At 37.6% G+C, this 24,594-nt stretch overlaps 1 protein-coding gene across 4 annotated transcripts in view; it reads right to left on the bottom strand.

Annotated features, from left to right (window-relative positions):
* Window positions 1-24,594, bottom strand: part of CDK8 (cyclin dependent kinase 8) — a 105,607-nt gene that overhangs the window by 10,493 nt on the left and 70,520 nt on the right. For 2 of the 4 annotated variants that reach the window (XM_059995815.1, XM_059995816.1), the window contains exons 5-7: window positions 9,343-9,400; window positions 6,880-7,011; window positions 106-249 (exon numbers count right to left, since the gene is read on the bottom strand). In XM_059995815.1, the coding sequence (XP_059851798.1) occupies window positions 106-249; window positions 6,880-7,011; window positions 9,343-9,400 (334 nt within the window). The remainder of the gene's footprint in view (window positions 1-105; window positions 250-6,879; window positions 7,012-9,342; window positions 9,401-24,594) is intronic. The other 2 variants (XM_059995817.1, XM_059995818.1) reach the window with 2 other exon arrangements.

Genomic DNA, 24,594 nt, shown 5'->3' with positions numbered 1-24,594 from the left:
GAGTAAGAGTAGCTTTCATCAGCTAAAAATATACACCTTTCCAATGAAGATATCTAAGTTCAAACAACAGTGATTTAAAAACAAAAACAAAAACATAATGTGTACCTGCAGGAAATCCCATTACATTGAATATTCTGTCCAGCTGGTCATGGTGATAAGGATTACTAGTTTTGATGTCCTCTTGTCGACAGTGAAATATTGGTTCTGACGTTAGTAGTTCTGCAAATATACACCCTATAGCCCAAATATCTTTAAAACAAAAAGAAAGAAAAAAAAAGGAAAAGAAAAGAAAAAAAAGGAAAGGAAAAAAGAAAGGAGGAAAATAAAGTGGTTCTTTCCAAAAGAAAATGCATTTTTATGTTGGCAGGGAGTGTTTTTTAGTTCTTTTTCTCCCCTAATAAGCCATATTAATTCCTAGCAATTATAAATATCAAGGAATATTGTCTGTACATACATATTCCCACCCCACCCACCCCAGTGTTTCATTCCCTGTTAAACCTCCATCCCACCCAGTGGTCTCAGTCCAAGTTTAATCGAATTTATTACCTAAAAATTTTGGTGAGTGTAAGTGCTTCAAACATTACCTTATCTGTGAAATACATACAAAGCTGCAGATGGAACATGGGAACCATAAACAAATAAAGCGAAACGAAAAAATAAACAAACAGAAAACCCAAACAGCCTGTGAAATTGTGCATACTTGCCAAAAACAATCAGCACCATTTTTTGAGGTAAAAAATATTTTTTATTCCTATCTAGTTTATGTACTTATTAATTTGTGAAGCTTAACAATTATCCTGCCATGTTAGCACTAGTTAGCAAGGTACTGTTCCAACAAGAAAAAGACAATGCCTAGCCTCAAATATTCTAATGAAACAGTATTTATACTGGAAGAGCTTCTTGTTCAAGTGTTTCTCCATGCTATAGCAGAGTCAGACTTTGCAAGTTTAAGTGTTTTATAAAGACAAGAGAATATGGGGCAAAATACTACCTTTAAATAGGCACAGAGGTGACCAATTCATAAGAATTATTTAAAAGCCAGGCAAATGGATTCCTCTTTATACAACAAATTTCCTTCACTCACTTTAAGATACAGGCTAACTTTCATTCACATTAAATTCTTACTAAGAGAACTATTGGCAGTGGAAAGATATACATGCCAACCTGGAATCTGAAGCTGCAAGCCTCCATTTCTACTCAACAAATCCCTAAATCGACCATGGTAACTTCCCTACACTCAGCACAATGCTGTGCACACAGCAGCCACTCAGTAAGTGGTTTCTCACTGACCTAACCAATACTGTGGTAAACACAACTACAGAAGGACAAAGTAACATCACTATTTTATTAAGGCCGATTAGTCAGGTATGTTAATAATGGTCACTTAAATAGAAAGTGGGAAAAATGTTAATTTATAAATAACTGAAAATTCCTAAAATCTACAACTGGAATATAGATATTTAATTTAATGTAAAATTATCACACTTACATTTCAAAGTAACAAGTTAAACATCTATTTACTTTAAGATGACAAATGAGACTACAGCAAGTGATTTTAAAAATGACACTGTCTGCCCATCAGTTTTCTCCCCCATCAGAGAACCAGGTCTGGCCAACACTACCATATGGAAAAGTCTCATCAAGAAATAAAAGCCAAGCTATTTTCGTTTTACTACCAGAGAGTAAGCGGGAAAATTAATTATTTTGTGATTATTCTTTATACATGGTTATCCCATAGGAAGCTGACCTTTGATCATCTCAATCCAAGGGAAGATAGGCAAGCTGAGTGGGGTCACCAAGAGGGCCGGGGGGGGGTCAGTCTGCATCTGTAAAACGCTACTCATAGCACCCAAGAGACATTGTAACAACTCAGCTTCGTTACGAAAACTCGAACAAAAAAATAAAACATGTAAAGGAAGATGAGAGGTAAGTAAATAGTTTAGCTATCCTATGTTGCTTTAAAAAAAAAGTCAGGAAAGTAGGATTTCCATAATTACTTTACTGAACCTTGCTTAACTTTACCCTAAATAACCTCTCTCTTCCTATCTTTTCTATTATCTTTCACCTTCTATCAATTTCACCATCCTTCCCTTCTTCAAATCCAGACATTAATCACGAATTTGAGTTAGCTGATCAGGCTATTACTTCGGATAAATTTCTAAATCTTTGTAAACAAGTCTCTCCTATCTTGCCTATTTTTTCAGATTGTGCCAAGGGAAAGTCCCTTCCTGCTCACCTACCTGTCAAACTCCTTCTAGAAAGACTTTCCAAATTAAAAACATACAAATCCCATCTATTTCTCAAAGTATGTGATGTTCATGTGTAGCTACTGAGCTAACCAGGCAAAGTGGACCGCAACTGGGGGCTACACAGAACCAAATGGGGGGAGGAAAGATGTGTTAAATTTGTTTTCATCAACAAGTGTACTAACAGTTAGCCTCCATCTCAATGAAAGAGTAAATTCACATCCTCCCGGTTTCACTGAAGTTCAGACTTTAGTAAAACTTTGAAGACTGCCCTAGTTGACTGTTTAAAGATTGATACCCCTCTTTCAGCCTTCTCCACAAGGTCAATCAAACAAAACCCCCAACAGTCAAAACTGAATTAAACTTTGTCCCCAGGAGCACAGTGTTGACTAAGCTATCATTTTCTCTCTTGGGTTCAATGACTCGGCTTGCAGTTCCATACAATGGAGTGAATGAACGCAGCACTAAGATCTATTCGCCACGAGGGTGGGAACATGCTGGCTGATGTGCTCAGATTTCCCCTATGCTCTCTTGCTTCTTCTTAGCACCTTCAGTCTAACATAACCCACCAAACTCCACTGGCAGATTTAACCCTTCTAAATGAGACCACTAAAATGAACGTACATCCAGCAAATAATAGGTAAATTCAACCACGAAGGTTCTTCTATCTGCTGAGCCTACTACAACTACCAGACAGGGAAGTCAAAACGCTGGGCAAGTGCCTTCAGGGTGGTGGTGGGGATGTGCTGAGTGCTTTACTGCATGCTCAGGCTACCCACCTGTGGAGCTGGAGGAACGAACCGTGTGAGAGAGACTGGAAGCAAGGAAGACGTTTCATTTTCTACTCCTGGATTCTATTTTTTAAAACTTATATTAAAAATGGCTTATATATGATTTCTGTCTCTCTCTCAAACAAAAAAGCAATTTGTAAGGTATCTACATTATCACTTTTTTGAGCAAACATTTTGATAGAAGAAAGCATTTTCCAGTATTGCTCTGGGCCAGGCCAGGCATATGCGGAGGGACTGGGACTGACCTTGGTCTCAAGTCATCTGCCCTCAAGTCAGTTCCCTCTGTGCTCTCGCTACCTCAGAAGGCAGTGGTTTCTATCCAACGTCACAGAACTTTCAGAGTTGAAGGGGATCTGAGAGATGATTTAGGCTAAATTCTCATCTTCAAAAAATGAGGCCATAAAGGACTAAACACCTTGCCTAAACACCGTCCCCCTCCCCGAGTGGCAGAGCTAAGGCTACAAGTCAGAGCATTAGTCTTGGTTACTTCTGTTGTTCAAAGATGACAACATAGTTTATGCACACAGTCATACTGTTGTCTCAACTGGATGGAGATCCCTTAAGGGTAAACGACATAATCTGCGTTCATTTTGGTTTTAAAAAGTCTAACAGTTATCCAATAAATTTTGATGCTGATGAGAAGGAGGAAGCCCTTCTCTTTGCTAAATTATAAAGCCATTTGAACAAAGAAATCTATCTAACAGCTGGTAGTCTAGCTTTGTGACAAACAGCCCTAACCTAAAACTGCTAGACTGCAGACTGTCCTGGTGAATAACAGCTTATACAATTCTCAATGCTCACAATAAAATATAGATTTCTTAAGAAAAAAGTAATAAATGATGAGCCAGAGTCACAAACCTATGTTATAGTTTATTTTTTACTCAATTTAAATCAATTCAGTGTTGAGTTTTCTGTTAACAGCAGCTGAAATTAGGTAATTATTTCCTTATTTGTATAGCCTCTTAATATGTCTTACCAAAAGTAACACTGCTTTTAAATATTCATTTTCTAGGTGGAAAAAATATCTATGTGTCATATTAGTTTTCATGCTTAACCATTTAGAATACCTTTGTAAAAAAGATAACCAAATAAATGTGTGCTTAGGTAGTAATATACATTCAAAAACAGGGCTAGCTTCAATAACTTTTATTTTTCCTCCTAATTGACTTTTAAAAAAATAAATATTTTATTTTGGAATAATTTTAGATTTTTAGAAAAGTTGCAATGGTATAGTACAGAAAAGTCTTATACCTGACTAACTTAATCTACCTTTATTTTTCTATACAATAAAATGTGATCTCAAAGCAGGTATAAAGATTAGTGAACATAAAAGATTTTGTGAAAAAAGACATGCTGGATTCAAGATTAATATGGGGGAATGATTACAAGTATTTTTCCTTTCCTCTTCTTGAGTATATATTGAAATGACAGCAAAGAAGTAAAGGTCCAAATCCACAGTAATAGAGAGAACCAGAGGAGACCATCAGGGACAAGACCCATTCACTCACTCAGCAGAGTACTCAGTTCTCACCATGCAGGTAATGGCCTCCAGTGGTGAACAGCTGGTCAAGGCTTACCCATTTAGGGGATTTCAGACAGGAAGACGGAAGTGTGATGGGTAAGGCTGATGGTGTGACCAAGGAAGTTCTCTCTGAAGAGGGAGTATTTTGACTAAGATATGGATGAAAAGAGACTGGACATATGCAGACTTGATCTAGCAGAGATACAAATAAAAACATTTCTGCAAACAGTTCAGAGAAGGCCCCAGCCCGCAGTATTACTGCTGAGTGGGAAGCAGACTTGCCCCGCACTGCTCTGGGGAGATTCGGTGCTCGGAGAATCAGCTACAAAGTCTGTATTTTGAACACTTGATCCCTCCCCACCCACTACTGCCCTGGGGCTACCAGGTACACAAAGCTTGGGCCAAAAGTTGGAGATTCTTCCCTTAAAGAATCTGAATGTCCTCAGTGCAAAGACATGTGCATACTGGCATTTAGGATTCCCCAGTTAATGGCAGTTCTCTGCTGGATCACCCTGAAGTAAAGCCTGCCAATCTATGAGCCCTCTGATCCATGTACACTAAGTTCCCAAGCAGCTTTTTGTAACCTGATTCTCAAATGCAAAGAGACATCAAGGGTCAACAAACAGTTCAAGAACACCAGCCACATGAAAGTGAGAGAACAAGACATATCAGTAAAAAAAGCGACTACAAAGAAAACACAGATAATTATTCCAGAAATATAGCAAATTACAAACAATTCAAAAGCATCTTTATCACTGTCCTCACAGTGTATTTAAGAAGCTTTTTTTTTCCATAAAGCAATACAATATGTTAAAAAAATAATCAGAGAATAAGAAGGGGTTCTTAGAAATAAAAAAGACAAAGGCAGAAAAGCATGAGAAGAAAAGTGGTATAAAGGATCAATCCAAGAAATCCAACATCTGCCTATCCTCAGTTTAGGAAAGAGAAATAAAAACACAGAGGAGCCAATCAAGACTAGCTCAAGAGGATTTCCCACAGACATGGGACATAAACTTCGAACTGAATGTGCCTACCAAGTGGCCAGCACACCACTGTGAAATACAAGGGTGAGAAGTTCTATTTGTTTTCAGAAAGGACAAAACCCCAGGTAATTCACCACTGAATGAGAACAAGATCAATGTGAGACTTTCCATTAGTAACACTGACGCTAGAAGACAATGGATGAACATCACCAAATTCTGAGGGAAAATCATTTTGTACCTATAATTTTAATCCCTACCAAACTGGAAAGTATCATGAAGGCATTTTTTTCAGAAATACAAGAACTAGAAAATTTACCTCTAAGATAGGTTACTTAAGAATATGCTGTAGCAAAGTAAGGGATGAAATAATGAAATCCAGAAAGAAATAGATCCCACCCAGAGGAATAAAAAAAGGAAAAACTGGGATGAAAACCAATCCAGAATAGAGCGAAATATAGAAGACTTGTGGGTGGAGTTATCCAAAAAAAATAAAAATGGGTTTAACACCATCCTGGAGAACACAGAACAAGTTAAGTAAGCAATAAAGGCACATAAAAAAGGAAAAAAGAAAGGCAAAACACATAAGAAAAAACTACATGATGATAACATTCTACCAAATAAAATGAAGCAGAATAAAGATGTCATTAATGGAAAAGTTGTGATAAAAGGATTGTGGTAGTTGAACATCAAATCCATTAGAATATGCAGCCTAAGTATAAACAACAGTGGGCATTATGGTTTGCAAACAGAAAATAAATGCTGTAAACATCAACAAAGTGGTAATAATAATAATGATGACAATGGTACTATAAAGTGAGAGGTTGGTGGGGGAAGAAGTAGAAGAGCACTAATTTCCTAATTCTTCAAAATAGGGAGATAATCAATACTATCAAAAATTGAAAAGTGAATTAAGATGTTCTAAACGCCTACTTATTTTCATAATCTTTTTTCCTTAATTTTAAGGGGATCTTTTAGAAGCTAGTATTTCTTTTGGTGAAAGAAAACATTTGTTTGAAGTTCAACGATTAAGAAATTTTACTGTATTTATTTCTCTCTTCAAGTAAAATTAAAATACTTTTTACTTAGAATTCATAGTATAGTCCCATATATTTAAAAACTTTTTTAGCATCTATTTATCTATCAGAAAGGGATGTCTGGAATGGTACACCCCTAATGCTAATGATGGTATTTCTAGAGAGTAGAATTTTATGTTAGCTTTTGCTCTTACTTTTATAATTTTCTATATTACTTGATTTAAAAATATACAGAAATATGTATACTTTACAACAACAAAGCCACTTTTAAAAAGTCATGGAATTTTAATTAGTTCTACTCACCAATAGCTTTGGTATAATGTCTTGCTCCAAGAAGTAATTCTGGGGCTCGGTACCAGAATGTTACGACTACTGGATCCAAATCTGCTAAAGGCTTCAAAGGTGAATTAAATAATCGGGCAAAGCCCATATCAGCTGTAAAGAAATAACAGCAATGCTAAGGACACAGATTTTTACAAATTTCATTGATTACTCTAATTTTACTATTATTATTAAGATATGAAAAATGTGAATTCCGGGGGGAGAAAACTAACAAAACCAACACAACATCTCACCCCTTTCAGAGTCTAAATATAAAACAAGTTTGAGATCTTCATTCATTGCCAACTATTGTCACTCACTCTTCCACTGGGTTACAGACACACTCTGCTGCCAGAGGTCAAGGGTGACCCTACCCCTCCGGGCAGATTTCCTTCCATCTGTCTTACCACCATTGGGACAGGGCTGTGAAGCTGCATTCCCATTCTTTTTATTGGTCACAAGCACCAAGAAACTAGATCAGTTAGGGTGAGGCTTTCCATTATTTGCACCAATAAGCATGTTCACTGGTATAATCAGAAGCTGACTGTACAGTATAATAATACCACTATTTCCCCCCATTTATTTGGGTGGAGTTTTTTCTTTAAAGAATCATGCCTGTTTTTTAAGCTGGAAAAGACTTTAAAGATCATATAATTCAATCACCTCCTTCTTCAAATGAGGAAACTGAGGTTAGAAGAAATTAAGTGATTTGACAAATGTCTTAAACTCGTATCTCAGAGCTGGAGCTGTAATGAGATACAGTTCACGGCATTTCACACGGTTTAATACATAGCGTGGTAATTCGGGCATGGACATTTTTCCTAATAAACTGCCACCTTCTTATAGGCAAAAACTGTCTCTTTTTCATCTCTCTCCCCCTTTTAGCATCAAGTACAGTGTCATTATACATTGCTTTTGCCAAACACACGCTGAATGCACAATCACTATTCATACCACCTATTCGAAAATTTCAAGATTCATCCACCATTTGTTTAATTTTGCTCTCCTAATATATATTTTTAACGAAGTAGGCCCCAATCTAATCTACTTAATTACAGAGGATAAAAAAAACCCCACAGAAATTTGGCAAAGAATTAAAACCATGAGTCGGATTACTAAATACTGGTTTACAGAAGAACTAATATTTCTTCTTAAATGTGAATACTTTAAGCCGTTAGTGGCCCCCAAACCTGCCAACATCATACATGTTACACAGAAGTATAATTCCAAACTAGATTACTTTTAACATATAAAATTCCCCTAAATCTTACAGTAAAGAACACATCTGTAAATACTGTTTGGCTGGGTCTTTTAGATTTTGCATGCTTTGAACTTACATTTGACTTTGATACCACCAAGGTGGATTGGATGAAATCCTTTAAAAGCACATGTAAGGACTTAGCAGGCATTTGATACTATGGTAAGCACTGACAGGGCCTGGTTCTCAAAGCAAGTCAATGACTAGGAGCATTTCGAGGTGCGTCGAATGTTCGCACCGCTAAAACACTTGCAAAATTTATATCAAGAGTATTTCGAGAGTCTAATTAGAAGTAGAAAATGAGACTTGGGGAATTTATAGGGGAGGGGAGGGAAGAAGGGTTAAGAATGCCTGGGCTTTTCTTTGTTGGTGAGGTGGTACAAATCAGCCGATAATTCTAATGCATATTAAATCTTACAATCAGAAGTCCCTATTTACTTTGTTACATACTCCCATAAGCCTGCTTGCTGCTCTTAAATTAATATAATTTAGTGACTACATTTCTTCTATCCACACACAAAACAAACTGAATAAATGTGACAAACACAACTCGGAAATGACAATGAAAAAATAACCAGTTAGGAAAAATAAATCTAGTTCTATCCTTACAGGTTATCAGACCAGGAATGGGTAAAATTTTGCATTGATATATAAGAAAACAGAGCTATTAGAAAACATGCCGGGGTAGAGAACGCTTGTTAATTTTTTCCCTTCAGGCAAAGGCTCATTAGAACCTACTCAGCCTCAGTGGTATCCTTAGTTTGTAATTCCTAATCTAGATGAGGCTAACAGAGGCATATGTTCTCATCTAATGTGGCTCAGGTAAACAGAACCGATGGTATAATTACTAGTACACTGTATGCCCTTGTGACTAAAGGTGAGGCTGGCTTCTAACATGGATAGAAGCCACTCACCTCTATAGGCTATTTTTAATGAAAGCAAAATTTCTAAGAAACTTGCATGGCTTATTTTATAATTAGAACACTTCAGTCTCTAAAGATTGTCTGACACCTTTCAAGAGTGTGAAACATTTTTCACTTTTAATGTATACTCTTTAGAAATGGCTTCGATCACATGGAACTATATGAATAAATGCATATTATTACAGCAAAAATTAGAAGTGATAAAGCTGCCTGCAAAAGTTTTAAAAGAGTGCTACACTGTGACTTATCAAAGATATAACATACCAATTTTTACTCTTCCTCGCTCAGGACCTTCACCCATAACTAAAATATTAGCAGGTTTCTGTGGAAACAAAATAGTGTTTTTTTTCAGTAGACAGTAGTGGTTTCTTTTAAATAGACAATATGCCAATATAACATAAATCCACCTTTAAAAAAACCACATTTACTCAAAAATTAAAATCAAACACAGGAAGTCACCAAAGAAACTGTATGTGTATATATGCAAAGCAATATGCAACTTCATGAAGGCCAAATATGGCAGTGCTTTTCTCCAGGCAGAGCTAAGGCTTTTCTTGGCCCTGTTATCAGTCTGCTTTCACTACTGCGGAACAGCTGGCAGAAAGTTAAAATGCTGTGCTTCCTTCTAACTCTTTCAGTTACATAAAATGTCCTGCAACTTCAAGGGAAAATGTATCTTCAAATATAATTTAACACTAAGCAGCAAGTTAATTATAGGGAAGGGACCACCTGATACCCTTTTTTGCAAACCGCATAATATGTACCTATGTTTCAAATAAATTATAGAGAAATCAATTTAATAAAGTCTCTTCTAAATGAGTTAGCAGAGTAATAGGAATTTTCCATGACCTGAACATCTTTGAGGTTTTCATTTTTAAATAAAAAAGGAAGCTAACATTTAAAGTGAGATTTTACAAAAGTAGTATTTCAAACAGTTCTTAAGTCTCTAGAAATAACAAGGTTAACTGCCATCTAAAATGTGTCACAGTGGCGTCTACTATACTAACACAGAAGGGTTGTCCCTCTTCAAGGAGGAGAGAGGGAAAGGAGGAAGAGGCAGTCCCCAAACGTCTCTCAGGCTGCCACCCTGCCATCGGCCTGCTCTGACTGCAGTTCTACCAGTCTGCTGAATAAAAGTGAAACCAGATCACGACGCCTTTCAAATACCCATCAAAGCAATCTTGGAATCAAGTTAAAGATTTTAATGAAGGCTGTTTACAGTGGTAACCAATTCACAGGCTTCCCTGACCATATTTAATGACAGCCCCTATGCTATTACTGATAAAACGTAACTTACAGTACCTTATTCTACCAACTACCAAAGACCAAAATTATTTTTTTATCCTCAGTGAAAAAACACTGCTGAAATGGTAGCACATACATTTCAAAGGCTGAAAATTCCTAGTTTTTAAGATGAGGAAACTAGGCACCAGAGCGAGTGCATGACTTGCCCCAAGTACAATCACAGAGATGGGGGTGGGGGGCAGTAGCAGGATGTGCCCCGTCTCTGAGCAGTGCAGTGCCCCTTCCTAATAGACCCTTCTGAAGGTAATTTATGTAGCAAGCTTTAAATGGACGTGTATTACCGTAACTATAATGTTTTGTTCAAGAAAATGTTTTCAGAACGTCCATCATCACACACACGCTCCCGCCCACTGAGATAGCTGGTGAAGCACCGAGAGGAAGCGCAGCACTGACAACACTCCCTGTGAGCCACGTGGAGCTGCCAACAAAGCTGCTCATCAGGGACACTGCAGAGCTCAGCCTGCTTCAGAGGAAGCCAGGTCTCAGAGACTCGTGCGAAACGCCGCCAGCGTGTGTGAGGGGGGGCGTCCTCCAAGAGAAGAGGCAGCCCGTCGGTCTGGCTGAGGGAAAGGCCTGCTCTCAGTCACAGTGTGGCTCAGGAGGGGACTGGATATTTGGGCTAGAACTCTCTTCTCATGGTTCATCAGGGCACGACTCCCTAGACATCTCTTGAACCCCATTTTGATTCTCCTCCCGTCAATTCAGTCTTCTGTACTATTGCCAGGGTTACCTTCCTAACAGACAAAGCTGATCACATCATCACTCCCTCGTTTAAAATCTTCCACAGTAACAGAGGAAATTATTAGGAAAACAGTGGAACAGAAAATTATATACAGACTGTGATTACAACTGGGTTAAAAAAAAAAGTGTTGAGTAAGGACTAGAAGAACAAAAAAGGTTAGAGTGACAGAGGCAGGGACGACCTTTTCAAAGCTGCTTTGAATGCTGTTGCTGTGCTTTATTAGTAAAGTATTTCACCTTTACGTGGCCCCTCACCGCCTGTGAATAAGGTAGAAGTCTTTATGATGGAATGCCAGGCACCTACAAGCTCTTACCCACTGAGCTCTCCGGCCCCGCCTTCCACCACTCTCCTGCCACATGTGTGTTTGCAGCGTTCTGTGACTAGACCTTACACAACTATGTCAGTGCTAGCCCGTTACTTCTACCGTAAGAACTCTCCTCTGCATTACTTGGGAAAACCTGATTCTCCACGCCTGCCCTCTAATGATGTAAGTAATACATGAATACGCTCTGATTATAAACAATTCAAACTATGAGGCCACATAGAGTTAAGCGTTAAAGGCTCTTTTACCACCCATCACTCCTCCACCACATCCCGAATCCCACTCCCTCCTCCACGGTTACAAGCCGACTAACTGGCTTGCTGTGATGGATTTTTCTAGCACTTAAGTGCTCCTAAAAGATTACTTCCATATCTGGCAAAAGCACAAGCACACATGGGCATCACTTTCCTCCTTCTATTTTAGATGGAGTGGAAAAGCTCTCTCTCTCTCTTTTGCTTTCTTACTCATTCAGCAGCCGGACCCAGATCTGAGAAGCCCTGGGATGGGTGGTACTGGTCAGCCTGCTACTAGGCAAAGGGGGAAAAACTCCCTCTCTTGGTCTTCATTTTATTATAGACTCACTGGACTGGCCAAGTCCCAAGCCTGGGTTTCAGCATTGGTGGGGAACAGCTTCTCTGTCAAAGTCTTTCCTAGTATTAGGGTTTGGGGCCAAAGCTCCAGCTAATAATTAAAACTTGCTTTGCAAGACAACTCACTGCCTATTGCAAGATCTGAAGTAGATCTTGGGGCCGAGGGTCACCACGCGCACTTAAATTAATGGATTTAAGTTCAGTTTGGGCATGCTATGTAGTCATAAACAAAAGAGAATGGTTTTAAGTGCTGTTTTAATAAAACTGTTTATAAACAACGAGTCCCTCCTCATGGTGTCTCCCACGGTGGTATCCATACGCCCCAGGGCGTGATACTCTGATTTAGTAGACACATCCCACACTAAATTTCTTTTGTGAATGTGATCTAATGGAAATCTCAAGAGAAACTGGCAAAAAAGCCATAGAGATCATGAATACTCTTGTCAGTATTTGTTTTGTTGCTTAATCAGTTTTAAGGAAGTCTTCAAAAGACCTGACGGATAATTTTTGTTTTCGTACTTAATGCCACATTGAAACGATATTATATTCTCCAAAAAGCTAATTTCTTTTCTTTCTTTTTTCAGTGGGAGAATTTGGTAGCAGTTTTAAGCTCTAGAGCCAAAGCATCCAAGTAACTGGTGATAATTGATGAAACAATCAGTACTAACCATGACTTTGGTAAACAGTCTGCGATCTTTCATGTGCCATCAGACATAATCACCTTAAAAAAAACATACTTTGCTGGTGACATTTTGATGAGGCACATACTCCATTAAACTATTTGTTGCTATAGAGAGCAGAGGTCCAACATGACTTAAAAGTACTATAACATCATGATAACATCTTCGAGAATAGTTATCTTCTGCACAGAAATGATTACAGAACACCCTTTACTGCCTGCTGAACAATGAAATAGATCAATGAGATACTTGTTTGAAGTATAATTATTTGATTGTTTGAAACTACGATAGCCTTCTCTTGCTTTATTTCTCCCAGAAAAAAACTGTTTGTAATTAAAAGAACATGCCCTTGTTTTACAGTCTCATGTTTTTTCTTCTTGTTTTATGTTGTTGTGCTCCAAAAAAAAAACCCCACTGACATTTCCTAAAGCAAGATGTCTGTGTTACAGAGATAACCATTCCTGTAGAGGCTTTCTGTCCTCCAGGCTCTGTCACTATGGGAAACAGCACACTGATGATTCTGGCATACAGCAGGGATGGCAAACTGGTTTCATTTAAGGGGCCAACTCTGGTAGAAGACTAAGGACCGCAGGGAGCTGCATCTTGAGAAAGACAGGAATTGGGCTGGTCCGGAAACTTCCATCACCAATCAGAGGTACCTCACACAGGTATGGAAGTGCAGAACACTGGCATCTCTGTCAAGTTAACAACTTGTTATTCTAGGAGTAAAACCAGAGTCTTCATATTCACTAACGTTATCAAGGCAAAATGGAGACTCTCAGTCAACAAGAAAAGCTGGTTTTTAATGGATCTGTCTATGAAAAGAAGACAGGGATCCCTAAGAAACCACCGTTTAGTGCTGTTCTCCAAGATTTTTTCAGAACTAAACTTACACACTATAAACAACACAACCTGGTTGCACACTTTCTGGACACTCAATGACTTCGTTTCAGTTTGGCTGTTAATCATTTTGTGCTACGACACACACTGATCTGTATCTCAAATGGCACATTTTCAATTGATGTCTAATAGCTAAAAAATATAATTCTGCTTTTACTTGTTTTTTTTATTGTGTTGAGAGATTAATGTAGAATTTGTGTCTTTGTGAATACTTACCATGAATATCTTCATCTTCTAGTACACACTGAACTTTTCTAGACATACATTTTTAGCAAATGGTTTTTCTTTTTTTTTCTATTCTTTTTATTTTTTGACTGTGCCACACGGCTTGTAGGATTCTTAGTTCCCCAACCAAAGACTGAACCTGGGCCCTCGGCAGTGAAAGCTTGGAGCCCTAACCACTGGACCACCAAGGAATTCCCAGTGAATGTTTATTTTAAAATATGTTCTTTTATATAGTCCTAAATGCCAAGCAATTCTATTATATCACATTGCTTCATTCTATAATTTTTGCTCATTCTTTATTTAAAAAATTTTGTCAAAATCTGATTTAAAGAATGTCAAAGTACACAATTATATATTTCTATTTCCTTTTGTACAGCTGCCAAATTGAACAAACCGTAAGTTCTTTGGTGTATATCCATTATTTTAATCATTCTGCTGTTACAAAATATGTTTCAGTCTTTTGAAATAAAATATACTTTATCTGATACTATAATATTTTTCTATATTTGAATAGACACAGACTTTAGACCAATAGTTCTCAACTTTTTTCTTCCCCTAAACATTTGAGGAATATAATAGACTTCTTCAGAAGATGAGGAAGTATGGTCAAATGGTTAAGAACAGGCTAAAAGAAAATCAAGGATGCTATCAGCTATTAGTTCTATGACCTTCACCTCCATTTTCTCATTTATAAAATATGGATAAAAATAATGACAAGTTAGCGTTGCAAAGATAAATGTTACTAATGCACATAGAAGACTTAATACGATGCTTGATATATTAAAAGTCCAAAATATATTATAATGACAGCTAACACTATAATCTGTTAATAGTGACTCACAACTGAAGTGATTCTTAACTGAAGACTTCTGGGGGGCGAGGTAACCATGCATGATTGGATAATACCTCCAAGATGATTTCTCTACATCTCCCTATGAAATGCCCCTAATTGTTTTTGATCACCTTTCTAGCTTCTAGTTACTTATGCCTTTTATTGATTAAAAAACTGTTTATTATTAGCAATAGCTTTTTAAGAGTTAAAGTAATAAAAATACACATCTTGTAGAAAATTAAAATACAGAAAAGTACAAAGAAAGTAAAATTTATCTGAAACCTCACCTCACAGAGTTAGGTCATTACAAGTATTTTGGTGGACATAATTGCAGATTTTTCTATATTATTTACATTTATATAAATATCCTAGAAAGGCTTTTTTTTTTTTTTGCGGTACGCAGGCCTCTCACTGTTGTGGCCTCTCCTGTTGCGGCGCACAGGCTCCGGACGCGCAGGCTCAGCGGCCACGGCTCACGGGCCCAGCCGCTCTGTGGCATGTGGGATCTTCCCGGACCAGGGCACAAACCCGTGTCCCCTGTATTGGCAGGCGGACTCTCAACCACTGCACCACCAGGGAAGCCCAGAAAGGCTCTTTTGATTCCTGTATTTGTTCACTCAACAGTGAACAAATAATAAGTAAATGCATAGTACTATTGTATTGATCCTATTTTATTTAGCCTCCCCTATCATAGTTACTTAGGTTACTTTTAGACCAGAAAAGTTCCAGGACATTGTTAAATAATAGTGGTAACAGAAAGGTTAGAACAGAGAAGATAACAAAAGGTAACAGAAAAGATAACAGCTGTTGATTTGGTATGTACACTTTTTATGCTTAGAAGTTTTCTTCTTTCCTTATTTTTATAAAGAATTTCAATCAGAAATGAATATTAAACTTTGTCAAACATTGAATTTTGCAAAAGTTTTATATTTATAACTATTGAGATAACCACAGTGTTATTCTCTTAGCATTATTAATATGAATTCTGTTAATAGGTTTCCAAAGATTGAATCATCTTCACATTCTTGAAATGAACTTCATTTACTTGGAGCACAGTAGTATTCTTTTAACATTCCTCTGGATACTATTTGCTAATATTTTATATAGGATATATGCATAAATATTTATACATGACACTGACCTACTATCTTTATTAGGTCTGTGTCAGTGTTATGCTTTCTTCCTACAAAGTTATTAAGGAAACTTTCTTTCTGGAACAGTTTATATAATGCAGGATTAACTGTTGCTTCATGGTTGAAGCAACTGTGAAAAATGTGCATTTGTTACATTTTTTTAGAGGTAGCCCTGTGACAAATGTCTTTAAGTCTTCCATAGTTGCCAGTCCATTTAGTTTTTCTACTTTTTCCAGGGTCAATTACGGTAATTTGTATTTATTTTAAAATGTTTATTCTATCCAGGGTTTTGTAGAACACCAGAATAATTTAACAACTATTAAAGAAATTTAAATGATAGTCAAAAATCATCCATCCTCATTTCAATGCACCAGAAACAGTTTTACAGATGACTTTTACCAACCTTTCAAGAATAAGTAATTCCTCTATTATACAAGCTATTCCAGAGACTAAAATCATTTTCTGAGGCTAGTATAATCATGATAACAAAAAAAAGAGTACAAACAGATCACTGACCAACTTCACTTGAGAATATAGACACAATAAAGTATTGGCAAAGGGAATCCAACAGCAACTGGAGAAAAGAAAATCAAAACCAAGTAGGGCTGATCCCACTAAGACAAGGATGGTTCAACATTAAAACTGAAATAAAACCTTATAAATGTCAGCTACCATATTAACAGATTAAAGGAAATAGCCATATGACCATCTCAAAAGATGAAGAAAAGCATTTAATAAAATCAATTCTTGATTTAGAAACAAACAACTTAATTGGATATAGAAGGGAACATTTTTAACCTGATAAAAGGCATCTACCAAAACCCGAGAACAAACATCACACGTAACGATGAAACTTAACAATTCTTACTAAAGACACAAAAACAGTTACCTCAATCATTTGCCACTGCACTAGTAATTAAGTCCTAGCTACTTACCATTACCAAATGTCAAGGGAAAGATGCACTTTATGTATTTTTACTTTCCTTTTAAAAGTTTAATGTTTCTGTGACTGGGTTCTGTCTTATAACCTCCATGGTATGACAGTCAAGGTGCCAGCATGTTTTTTCTATCTTACTGATACATAAAACAATGCTGCAGCTTGCAGCTCTCCAGTCTTCGCAGCAAGAAGATATAATAAATATTTAGGATAGACTTCGAGTACACCTGTCTCACAAGCAGGAGGCTACTGAGGAACTTCAGGTAGGGGAATGACATGGTGTGATTTGCTTTTTAGAGCGATCATTCTGATTGCTATGTAGATACTGGACCATAGGAACATAAGACTGCAAGTAGGGAAGATTCACTTGGACATTTTTTCAGTAATCCAGGTACCATGGATTAGAACAGTAGTGACAGAAATGATAAGAAGCAAAGTCAAGAGGCAGTAAGTGGACTGCAAAAAACTCAACTGTGTGAACTGTATGAACTGGGAGGTCAGGTTACTGTAGGGTTAATGAACAGGAATTCACGAATGAGCACACCTGGAAGTCCACCTGGAAAATCCAAATCCATATCCTGGCAGTGAGGGGTTTTGGAATCTCCCTGTTAGTCGGCACCTGTTCATTGGACTGACCCAGAGACACTGACCCAGAGACACTAGGAGGACTCCAGAATCTCTGCTAATTTGCTCTTCCCTTCATGGCTGTCTCTTCCCACAGCTGTTTCTCCCTGAAAACAAGCACTACAGGTCACTCTTATTTGAGAAAAGACACTGGTCAGATGAGTGGGACCAATGCCAACTGCACCACATTCAAATCTCAGTTATAGGACCGTCTTACTGTAGTTCAATCTGAGATATGTTTTGAAGGTAGCATTGATAAGAATCCAGTTATTCAATCAATAAATATTTATTGTGCAGCTAATATGTGCTACTCTGGGTAATAATGATACAGCAGTAAATGAAATGGATAAAGTTCCCGCCCCTAAGGTACTTATTCATAGTTCTAGGGCAATGTGATGATGGACTGAAGTAAAATGCACTTACTGAACACTTATTATGTGCCAGACAGTCCTAATACTTCAGATGACTCTCTATCAAAGAGATGAAAAGACAGGTCTGGCTCCATTGTATGTTAAAAAAAGAGAAAAGATACCAATGTATGTGACTTAAAACTCAGATAATCCTCTACTTCTAGTCAATTTTTAGGATTACTCAAAGATATTATCTTACACTCCATTTTTTTTAAAGACTCAATTAAATTATTTAGAATATCTGTTCTTGATTGGTGAGAAATCTGACTTAAAAGATTCTAGCATTGTGCTGATAAAGTGTCTGAAAAGACTCAGACTCTAAAGAAAGTAGATTAGAAGCAATATGCAAACTAAGTAACATAATATTTTCATAATCAACTTGTAATCTGCCCATATAAGCAGGTACGGTATTTGCAGCTGTGCTATACAGCAAAATTAAGTAGGCCACTTTTTCATTATGTAAAACAATAGAACGCAGTTCACTGTGTATGCTCAACATCAATATCAAAATTACACAAACATGGCACATATCAAGAAATCAAACAGACTGTTTACAAACAATCAAATACTTCCAAGAAAGAAAACTGCCCAATTGGTCATTTAAGTAAATATACTATAGAATAAACACAATTCATTATGTTAACTAAAATTAATGCAAACCTCATTTAAGTTTGCCTTAACCCATTCTTATCAATAAAACCTATGCTTTATCTTCAAGCCTAAATTTTATGATCACAATTTTACATGTCTTACTAGTTACAGAATTAGACAAATAAGAAAATTAGAGTAAATCCTTGGAGATTTATTTACTTTCATTCACTCCCAGTAAATGAAGCAAATCTCAAGTAATAAGCAGTGATTAAACATGACAGTCACAAAGCATTTTTCTTCAAAAAAGCTCTGTTGTAAAGAAACATGCTTAATATATTCCCAACACTCATTTCAAGGAAGCTAAGCACAGAGAAGGGGCAACAGCAGTTAGAACAGAGGCCAAGAACGCAGGCTCCTTTCTTCCCAGCTGGTCAATTATTTTGTTGCTTTGCCTCTTTCAGCATTTGGACAGTGGCAGGGTCCTTTCTGCCTTTTTCTTTCTTTTTTTTTTCTTTTTTCTTTTTTTCACCCTGAAGAAGGTACTGTCCTCTTTTCTTAGGCAGAAAAAAAAGTGTATGCATGGCTCTTTTTTTTCTTAATAGCAATCATCCTCTACCATAAAATAAATACACTAAAGCACACTCAATATTATGTGTGAACTTTTAATAAAGACTAAATAGAATCTTCCTCTGTTTTCTTCCATATAACAATAATATATGTTAACTGCAAACTATGCAGACAATTTAGAAAGGTATTAAAGGAGGAAGGTGAAATTTGCCTGAAATTCTCCTACTCGTAAATAAACCCTACTTAGAAAAACATATTTCCTACAGGGCTACGGCTATTCAAAATATTTTATTATCAATGTCAAGAAATTTGCATAAAACATTAAAGTACTTATAATTTGGGACAAAGTGTTTTCTAAAGATTTGACTACTTTTTTTTCCTTGATGTTCTCTTTTCCTAACCATATCAAGGACCTTTTGGGAAACAGTCTAGTGCAGCAGCTTTCAAACCTTTTTGAACACAACCCACAGGAACAAAAATCACTTAATATTGTATGACCACATTCACATATACCCATGTATAACTGAAACAAAAGTTTCATGAAACAATAATTTCCCTCAAGACATATGATGCACTCTGATATTTTCTCTATTCTACTCTACTCCATTAAAAAAATAAAAAGGCTGGTTGTGTTGTGTGATTTCCCAACTCATTTATGGCTTTTACAACCTGCAATTTAAAAATCATTGATCTAGAGGAAAAATTCCTTAAATTCAGTGACCCAGCTTTGAAAACAGTTCTCTTAAGTAACCAGAATCAGGTCACTTAATCTCTTTCCTTCTGAGTCTTCCACTTATTGTACAGAGCTCAACAGTCAATAAGAAAATGCATCTAGGGAGATCAGCTCGGTGCTTTGTGTCGACCTAGAGGGGTGGGTAAGGGAGGGTGGGAGGAAGACGCAAGAGGGAGGGGATATGGGGATATATATATATATATATATATACATATATACGTAGAGCTGATTCACTTTGTTATACAGCAGAAACTAACACAACACTGTAAAGCAATTATACTCCAATAAAGATGTGAAAAAAAAAAAGGAAGAAAATGCATCTAAAAAACCCAACAAACCAACTAACCATATCATTGTGGGCAAACTTTAGTATTAGTAAGCAAAACTAATAAAGCAGGCAATCTCACTCAAGAAGAATCAGATCCAAAATACCCCAATAATTCATCACGTTACCATCAATACATAACTAGGTGCCTTCATAAAGTAGGCCCTATGAAACTGAGTTTGAGTCAATGGCTCACTCCAAGATTTTGACTGTATTGAACAGGAAACCAACTCATCCTTCACCAAACAGCTAAAACCCCACCAAGTGATTCCAAGTTACCCAGTATAATTAAAATAAACTGCATGGCAGCGGCACTATCAGATTTGTTTTTAATAAGTCAGATTAAAGCTCTGAAATAGCTCCAGCATCTTTTAAATACGTTTATGCAATGGCCCACTGGGCTATGTCACATCACATACTACACATGATAGCACATCCCCACTGGGATACTCCAAAGGAAATCTCTACAAAGATTTATTTTCTAGGAAATTTTACTATGGCAAACAACCACACAAAAAAACAAAGAGCCTATTTTGCAGTCAAATGCTCTGCCACTGAGCTATACCCCCCCCCCCAAAAAAACTACTTTGAATTGGTTTAGGGCAGGAGTGACAAACTAGCAGCTAGTTGTAATACTCCAAAACACTCCAAAGTTTGTATACAGCCTTGTAATTCAGCTTAAATGAAAAAAGAAAACAACACAGTGGAAACTTATATTACAGTATATCTCACTTAATACTATATTATAGTATATAATATAATACACTATGTTATATTATCCACTTAGTGCCACAGGACAAAAATACAACCCTATGTGTCTGGTAGTTCCAAGTTAATTAACACTATGATAAAACCATTAAGGTAATAATTCAAATGAAATTTTGGACATTAGATTTTTTTTTTTAAAGTAGAACACGTTAATGACCATATGAGAACCTGATATATACTTAACGAAAATTAATGGTAAATAGGCCAGTCATCATAACTACTTCTCCACTTTCTATTAAGTTCCTTAGGAAACATGTCAAAAGCCCAAGTCTTTAATACTTACTTAAATACAAGTCTGATTTGAGTGTAAATCATTTCTATGGTATATCTGATACACTGCATGAATATTTTCAACAAAAAGCACAAAATTCAGCCAACATTGAGTTCACTAGAAAATTTAAAATGAACAACTATTAGCTAGAAATTAAAATATTTACATTGTGATTAGTAATGAACTGGTCAGTTAAATGTAGTATTAAAGTGAAACATGAGAGCTGCAAGTTCAGAACAGCTGGGATGTATAGGAGAAGGGAGGTATGGGCCCCTCACCTACAATTAAAGAATAATTCACACAGAAGGTACTTTAAGACGTTCTTGAAAAAAAGTGAGGGATGTAAACGAACTATGATGGAAATGTTCGACCCTTAAGATTAAAGGAAAATTGGAAAAAATAAATGACATGAAGAGAAGAACATCAGAACAGACAAAGGGCCAGGAAATAGGTCTCAGTGGGAGGAACAAAAATATGGGGTAGAGGAAGAGTGCAATGGAAAAGGTCAACAGATCAGTATCATTAGCTGAATGGTCTCTGAACTGACTGCTAAGAGCGAGCTGAGCTCTTTTAGGTGGAAAGAGGAAGGCTACTGAAAGGACTTAAAATGTAGTATAAATAGAAAAGAACTTTTTCTGCACTGTTCCACTGCACTGAATCACAGCAGAGATAAGAGGGAGTAAAAGGAAGAAACACAGCAGAGTCTCTGTGTGTCTGCAGATATGGACCAGCATCAGGTAATATCAGAGATAAGCTATGGAGAATAACCTTGGAGGCCACTTTGCTTCTGTTACAAATGGGCTAGTTCATTCATTCAACAAATATAAGCAATACTGTATACACTAATGTGTATTTTGCTAAGCGCTGGGCAGGATACAAACATATACAAAGTCACAGTCTTTGCCCTCAGGACTTACCATCAAACAGAGGACATACAATTACCAAAACTAGTAAGTGCCCCAGGGGTAGTTCAAAGTAACTGCTACAGGGTGTAGAAGTAAACATTCTCCCTCCCAGCTAGTGTGACTGGGGTGGGAGTGGGGGAGTGGAGGTGGAAGAGGGGTGCACTTTACTGATGAGGTAGCAGGAGCAGAGCTTTAAAGGATGAATAGAATTTCAGATGCTGGAGATGAAGGGAGCAGGGATTCAGGAAGGCAGGGCAACATTGGGGTTGGCTGGAAAATAACTATAAAGAAAGAGAGAAAAGAAAAAAAGGAGACTGGAGTCAGACTGTACTGGTGTGTTTTTTTTTCGGTCTTTTTTTGCCGTATGCGGGCCTCTCACCGCCGCGGCCCCTCCCGCCACGGAGCACAGGCTCTGGACGCGCAGGCCCAGCGGCCACGGCCCACGGGCCCAGCCGCTCCGCGGCACGCGGGATACTCCCAGACCGGGGCACGAACCCGTGTCCCCCGCAAAGGCAGGCGGACTCCCAACCACCGCGCCACCAGGGAAGCCCTGTACTGGTGTTTTTAATCTCTAGTTCACTAACACCAGCATGCATACGTTTGACAAGCGTTTTTCAAATTCTTAATCTATCACAGAATTTCTCCTAGGAAAAGAAAAATTAACTGAGTTTGAAATTTCACGATTTCACAAGAAAATCATCCCTAAATTTAGAAAGTTTTATAAAAAGTAATCAGTTCTCGGCTTCCCTGGTGGCGCAGTGGTTGAGAGTCCGTTTGCCGATGCAGGGGACACGGGTTCGTGCCCCGGTCCGGGAGGATCCCACGTGCCGCGGAGCGGCTGGGCCCGTGAGCCGTGGCCGCTGAGCCTGCGTGTCCGGAGCCTGTGCTCTGCAACGGGAGGGGCCGCGGCGGTGAGAGGCCCGCGTACCGCAAAAACAAAAAAAAACAAAAAAACAAAACATCAGTTCTACTGAAAGAGGCCAGATAGAGTAAACTGGCTGGATGGCCTCACACAGGTCACAATGGAGTCACTGTTAGTGAGAACTTCTCACACTCTGTCCGTGTGCTTTAACTCAACCCAGGAGGACTACCTCTCACAGGAAAGAGTTCAGTCACTACTGCCAAATCAAACTTAGCTTCTACACAAAAAGTATCGAATATGATTTTGGTGCTTCAAGTTTTTTACTAGACTGGGCTCAGAAAAAAATCACCAAACTCAATACAATCAGGCTAACAGATCTCAAACCTTTCCTTATTCTGAGTCACTTAAACATATCTTTATTTGAAGCTTTCATAATATTTCACACTTAGTTTCTCTTTATGGTATCTGGCAAAAAAATCTTAGTATTCCTTAAGCCAACAGAACACTCCTATTTTAAATAAACAGCAGATAACGGGGGTGGGGTGGGGTGGGGTGGATGGACGACGTGACCCAGCAATGCCTTTTCTCACATTACCTTAACGGGCGTCTTGGCTAACCGACTTGTATGGGGTGCTTATTTTATCTGTCACCTTGGCTGGACCACAGTGCCTGCGTATTTCGTCAAACAGTATCCTGGATGTTTCTGTCAAGGTGGTTTTGGATGAGATTAACATTTAAATGGGTGGACTTTGAGTTAAGGGGATTACCCTCCATAACGTGGGTGGCTCTCATCCACCAGGTGAAGGCCTAATAAAACAAACTGACCTCCATGAACAAGAAGGAATTCTGCCAGCAGACTGAGTTTGGACTCAACTACGCCTCTTCCCTTGGGCCTGTCAAAGCTGCCAGCCTACCCAGCAGATTCTGACTAACCAGGCCTCCACAACTGCCTGAGGGAGCTGCTTAAAAGAAATCTCACTCTCTCTAATATATACACATTCTGTCTCTCTGGAGAACGCTGATTAATACAGATGGTAATGCCAGAACCAGGACTACAGACTATTAGTCAAACGATTTTAATTTCCAAGGAGAGGAGAAAAAAGAAGAAAGGAGAAGGGTGTAGTCAAAGGAAACAACATAGCTAACTTACACACACCTCTGTTTTTATTTCTCTCTACTTACAGCAAACAGATTAAGTGTATAAGCAAACCAACTTATACATACATATTTTAATGCTCTAAAACTAAAAAGTTTACTTTGGATTCATAAATTATCTCACAAAATAAATACTGAATGTTTTTCCTTTCTAGCCCGTTTTTCTTAAAACATCCACACATGTGTACACATTACCACCTTCAGCCCAACAAGAGTTCCAGAATTATTAGATCTCTATTTCCTGCCAAGGATGACAGATCCCAGTTACTGAGTTACTGATCTGCTACTACATAATCATTAGTAGTGACAAAATTAATCTTTATTTATTAAATAACAACTATATATATCAAAGAACTTCATAACTCTATCATCTCAAATCAGTATTTCTATTAATAATAAAGCCAATGCTATTAAGCAAAAGCTTCAGTAACATTCTGGGCTACTTTCAAATGGTGTTTTTAGGCTGTCTATGCCAATTATCCACCTTAATATGAAGTTTCTTGTGGCAAGTCAGCAACTTAACCAATTGGTTCAATTATTAACATTAGAAATCTATGTAGGGAATTCCCTGGTGGTCCCAGTGGTTAGGACTCCACATTTCCACTGCAGGGGGCACAGGTTTGATCCCTGCTTGGGTAA

The sequence above is a fragment of the Delphinus delphis genome, chromosome 18 (genome assembly GCF_949987515.2).
Source record: "Delphinus delphis chromosome 18, mDelDel1.2, whole genome shotgun sequence".
In the NCBI taxonomy this organism is placed as follows: domain Eukaryota; kingdom Metazoa; phylum Chordata; class Mammalia; order Artiodactyla; family Delphinidae; genus Delphinus; species Delphinus delphis.
This window is presented reverse-complemented; position numbering and strand designations above follow the sequence as displayed.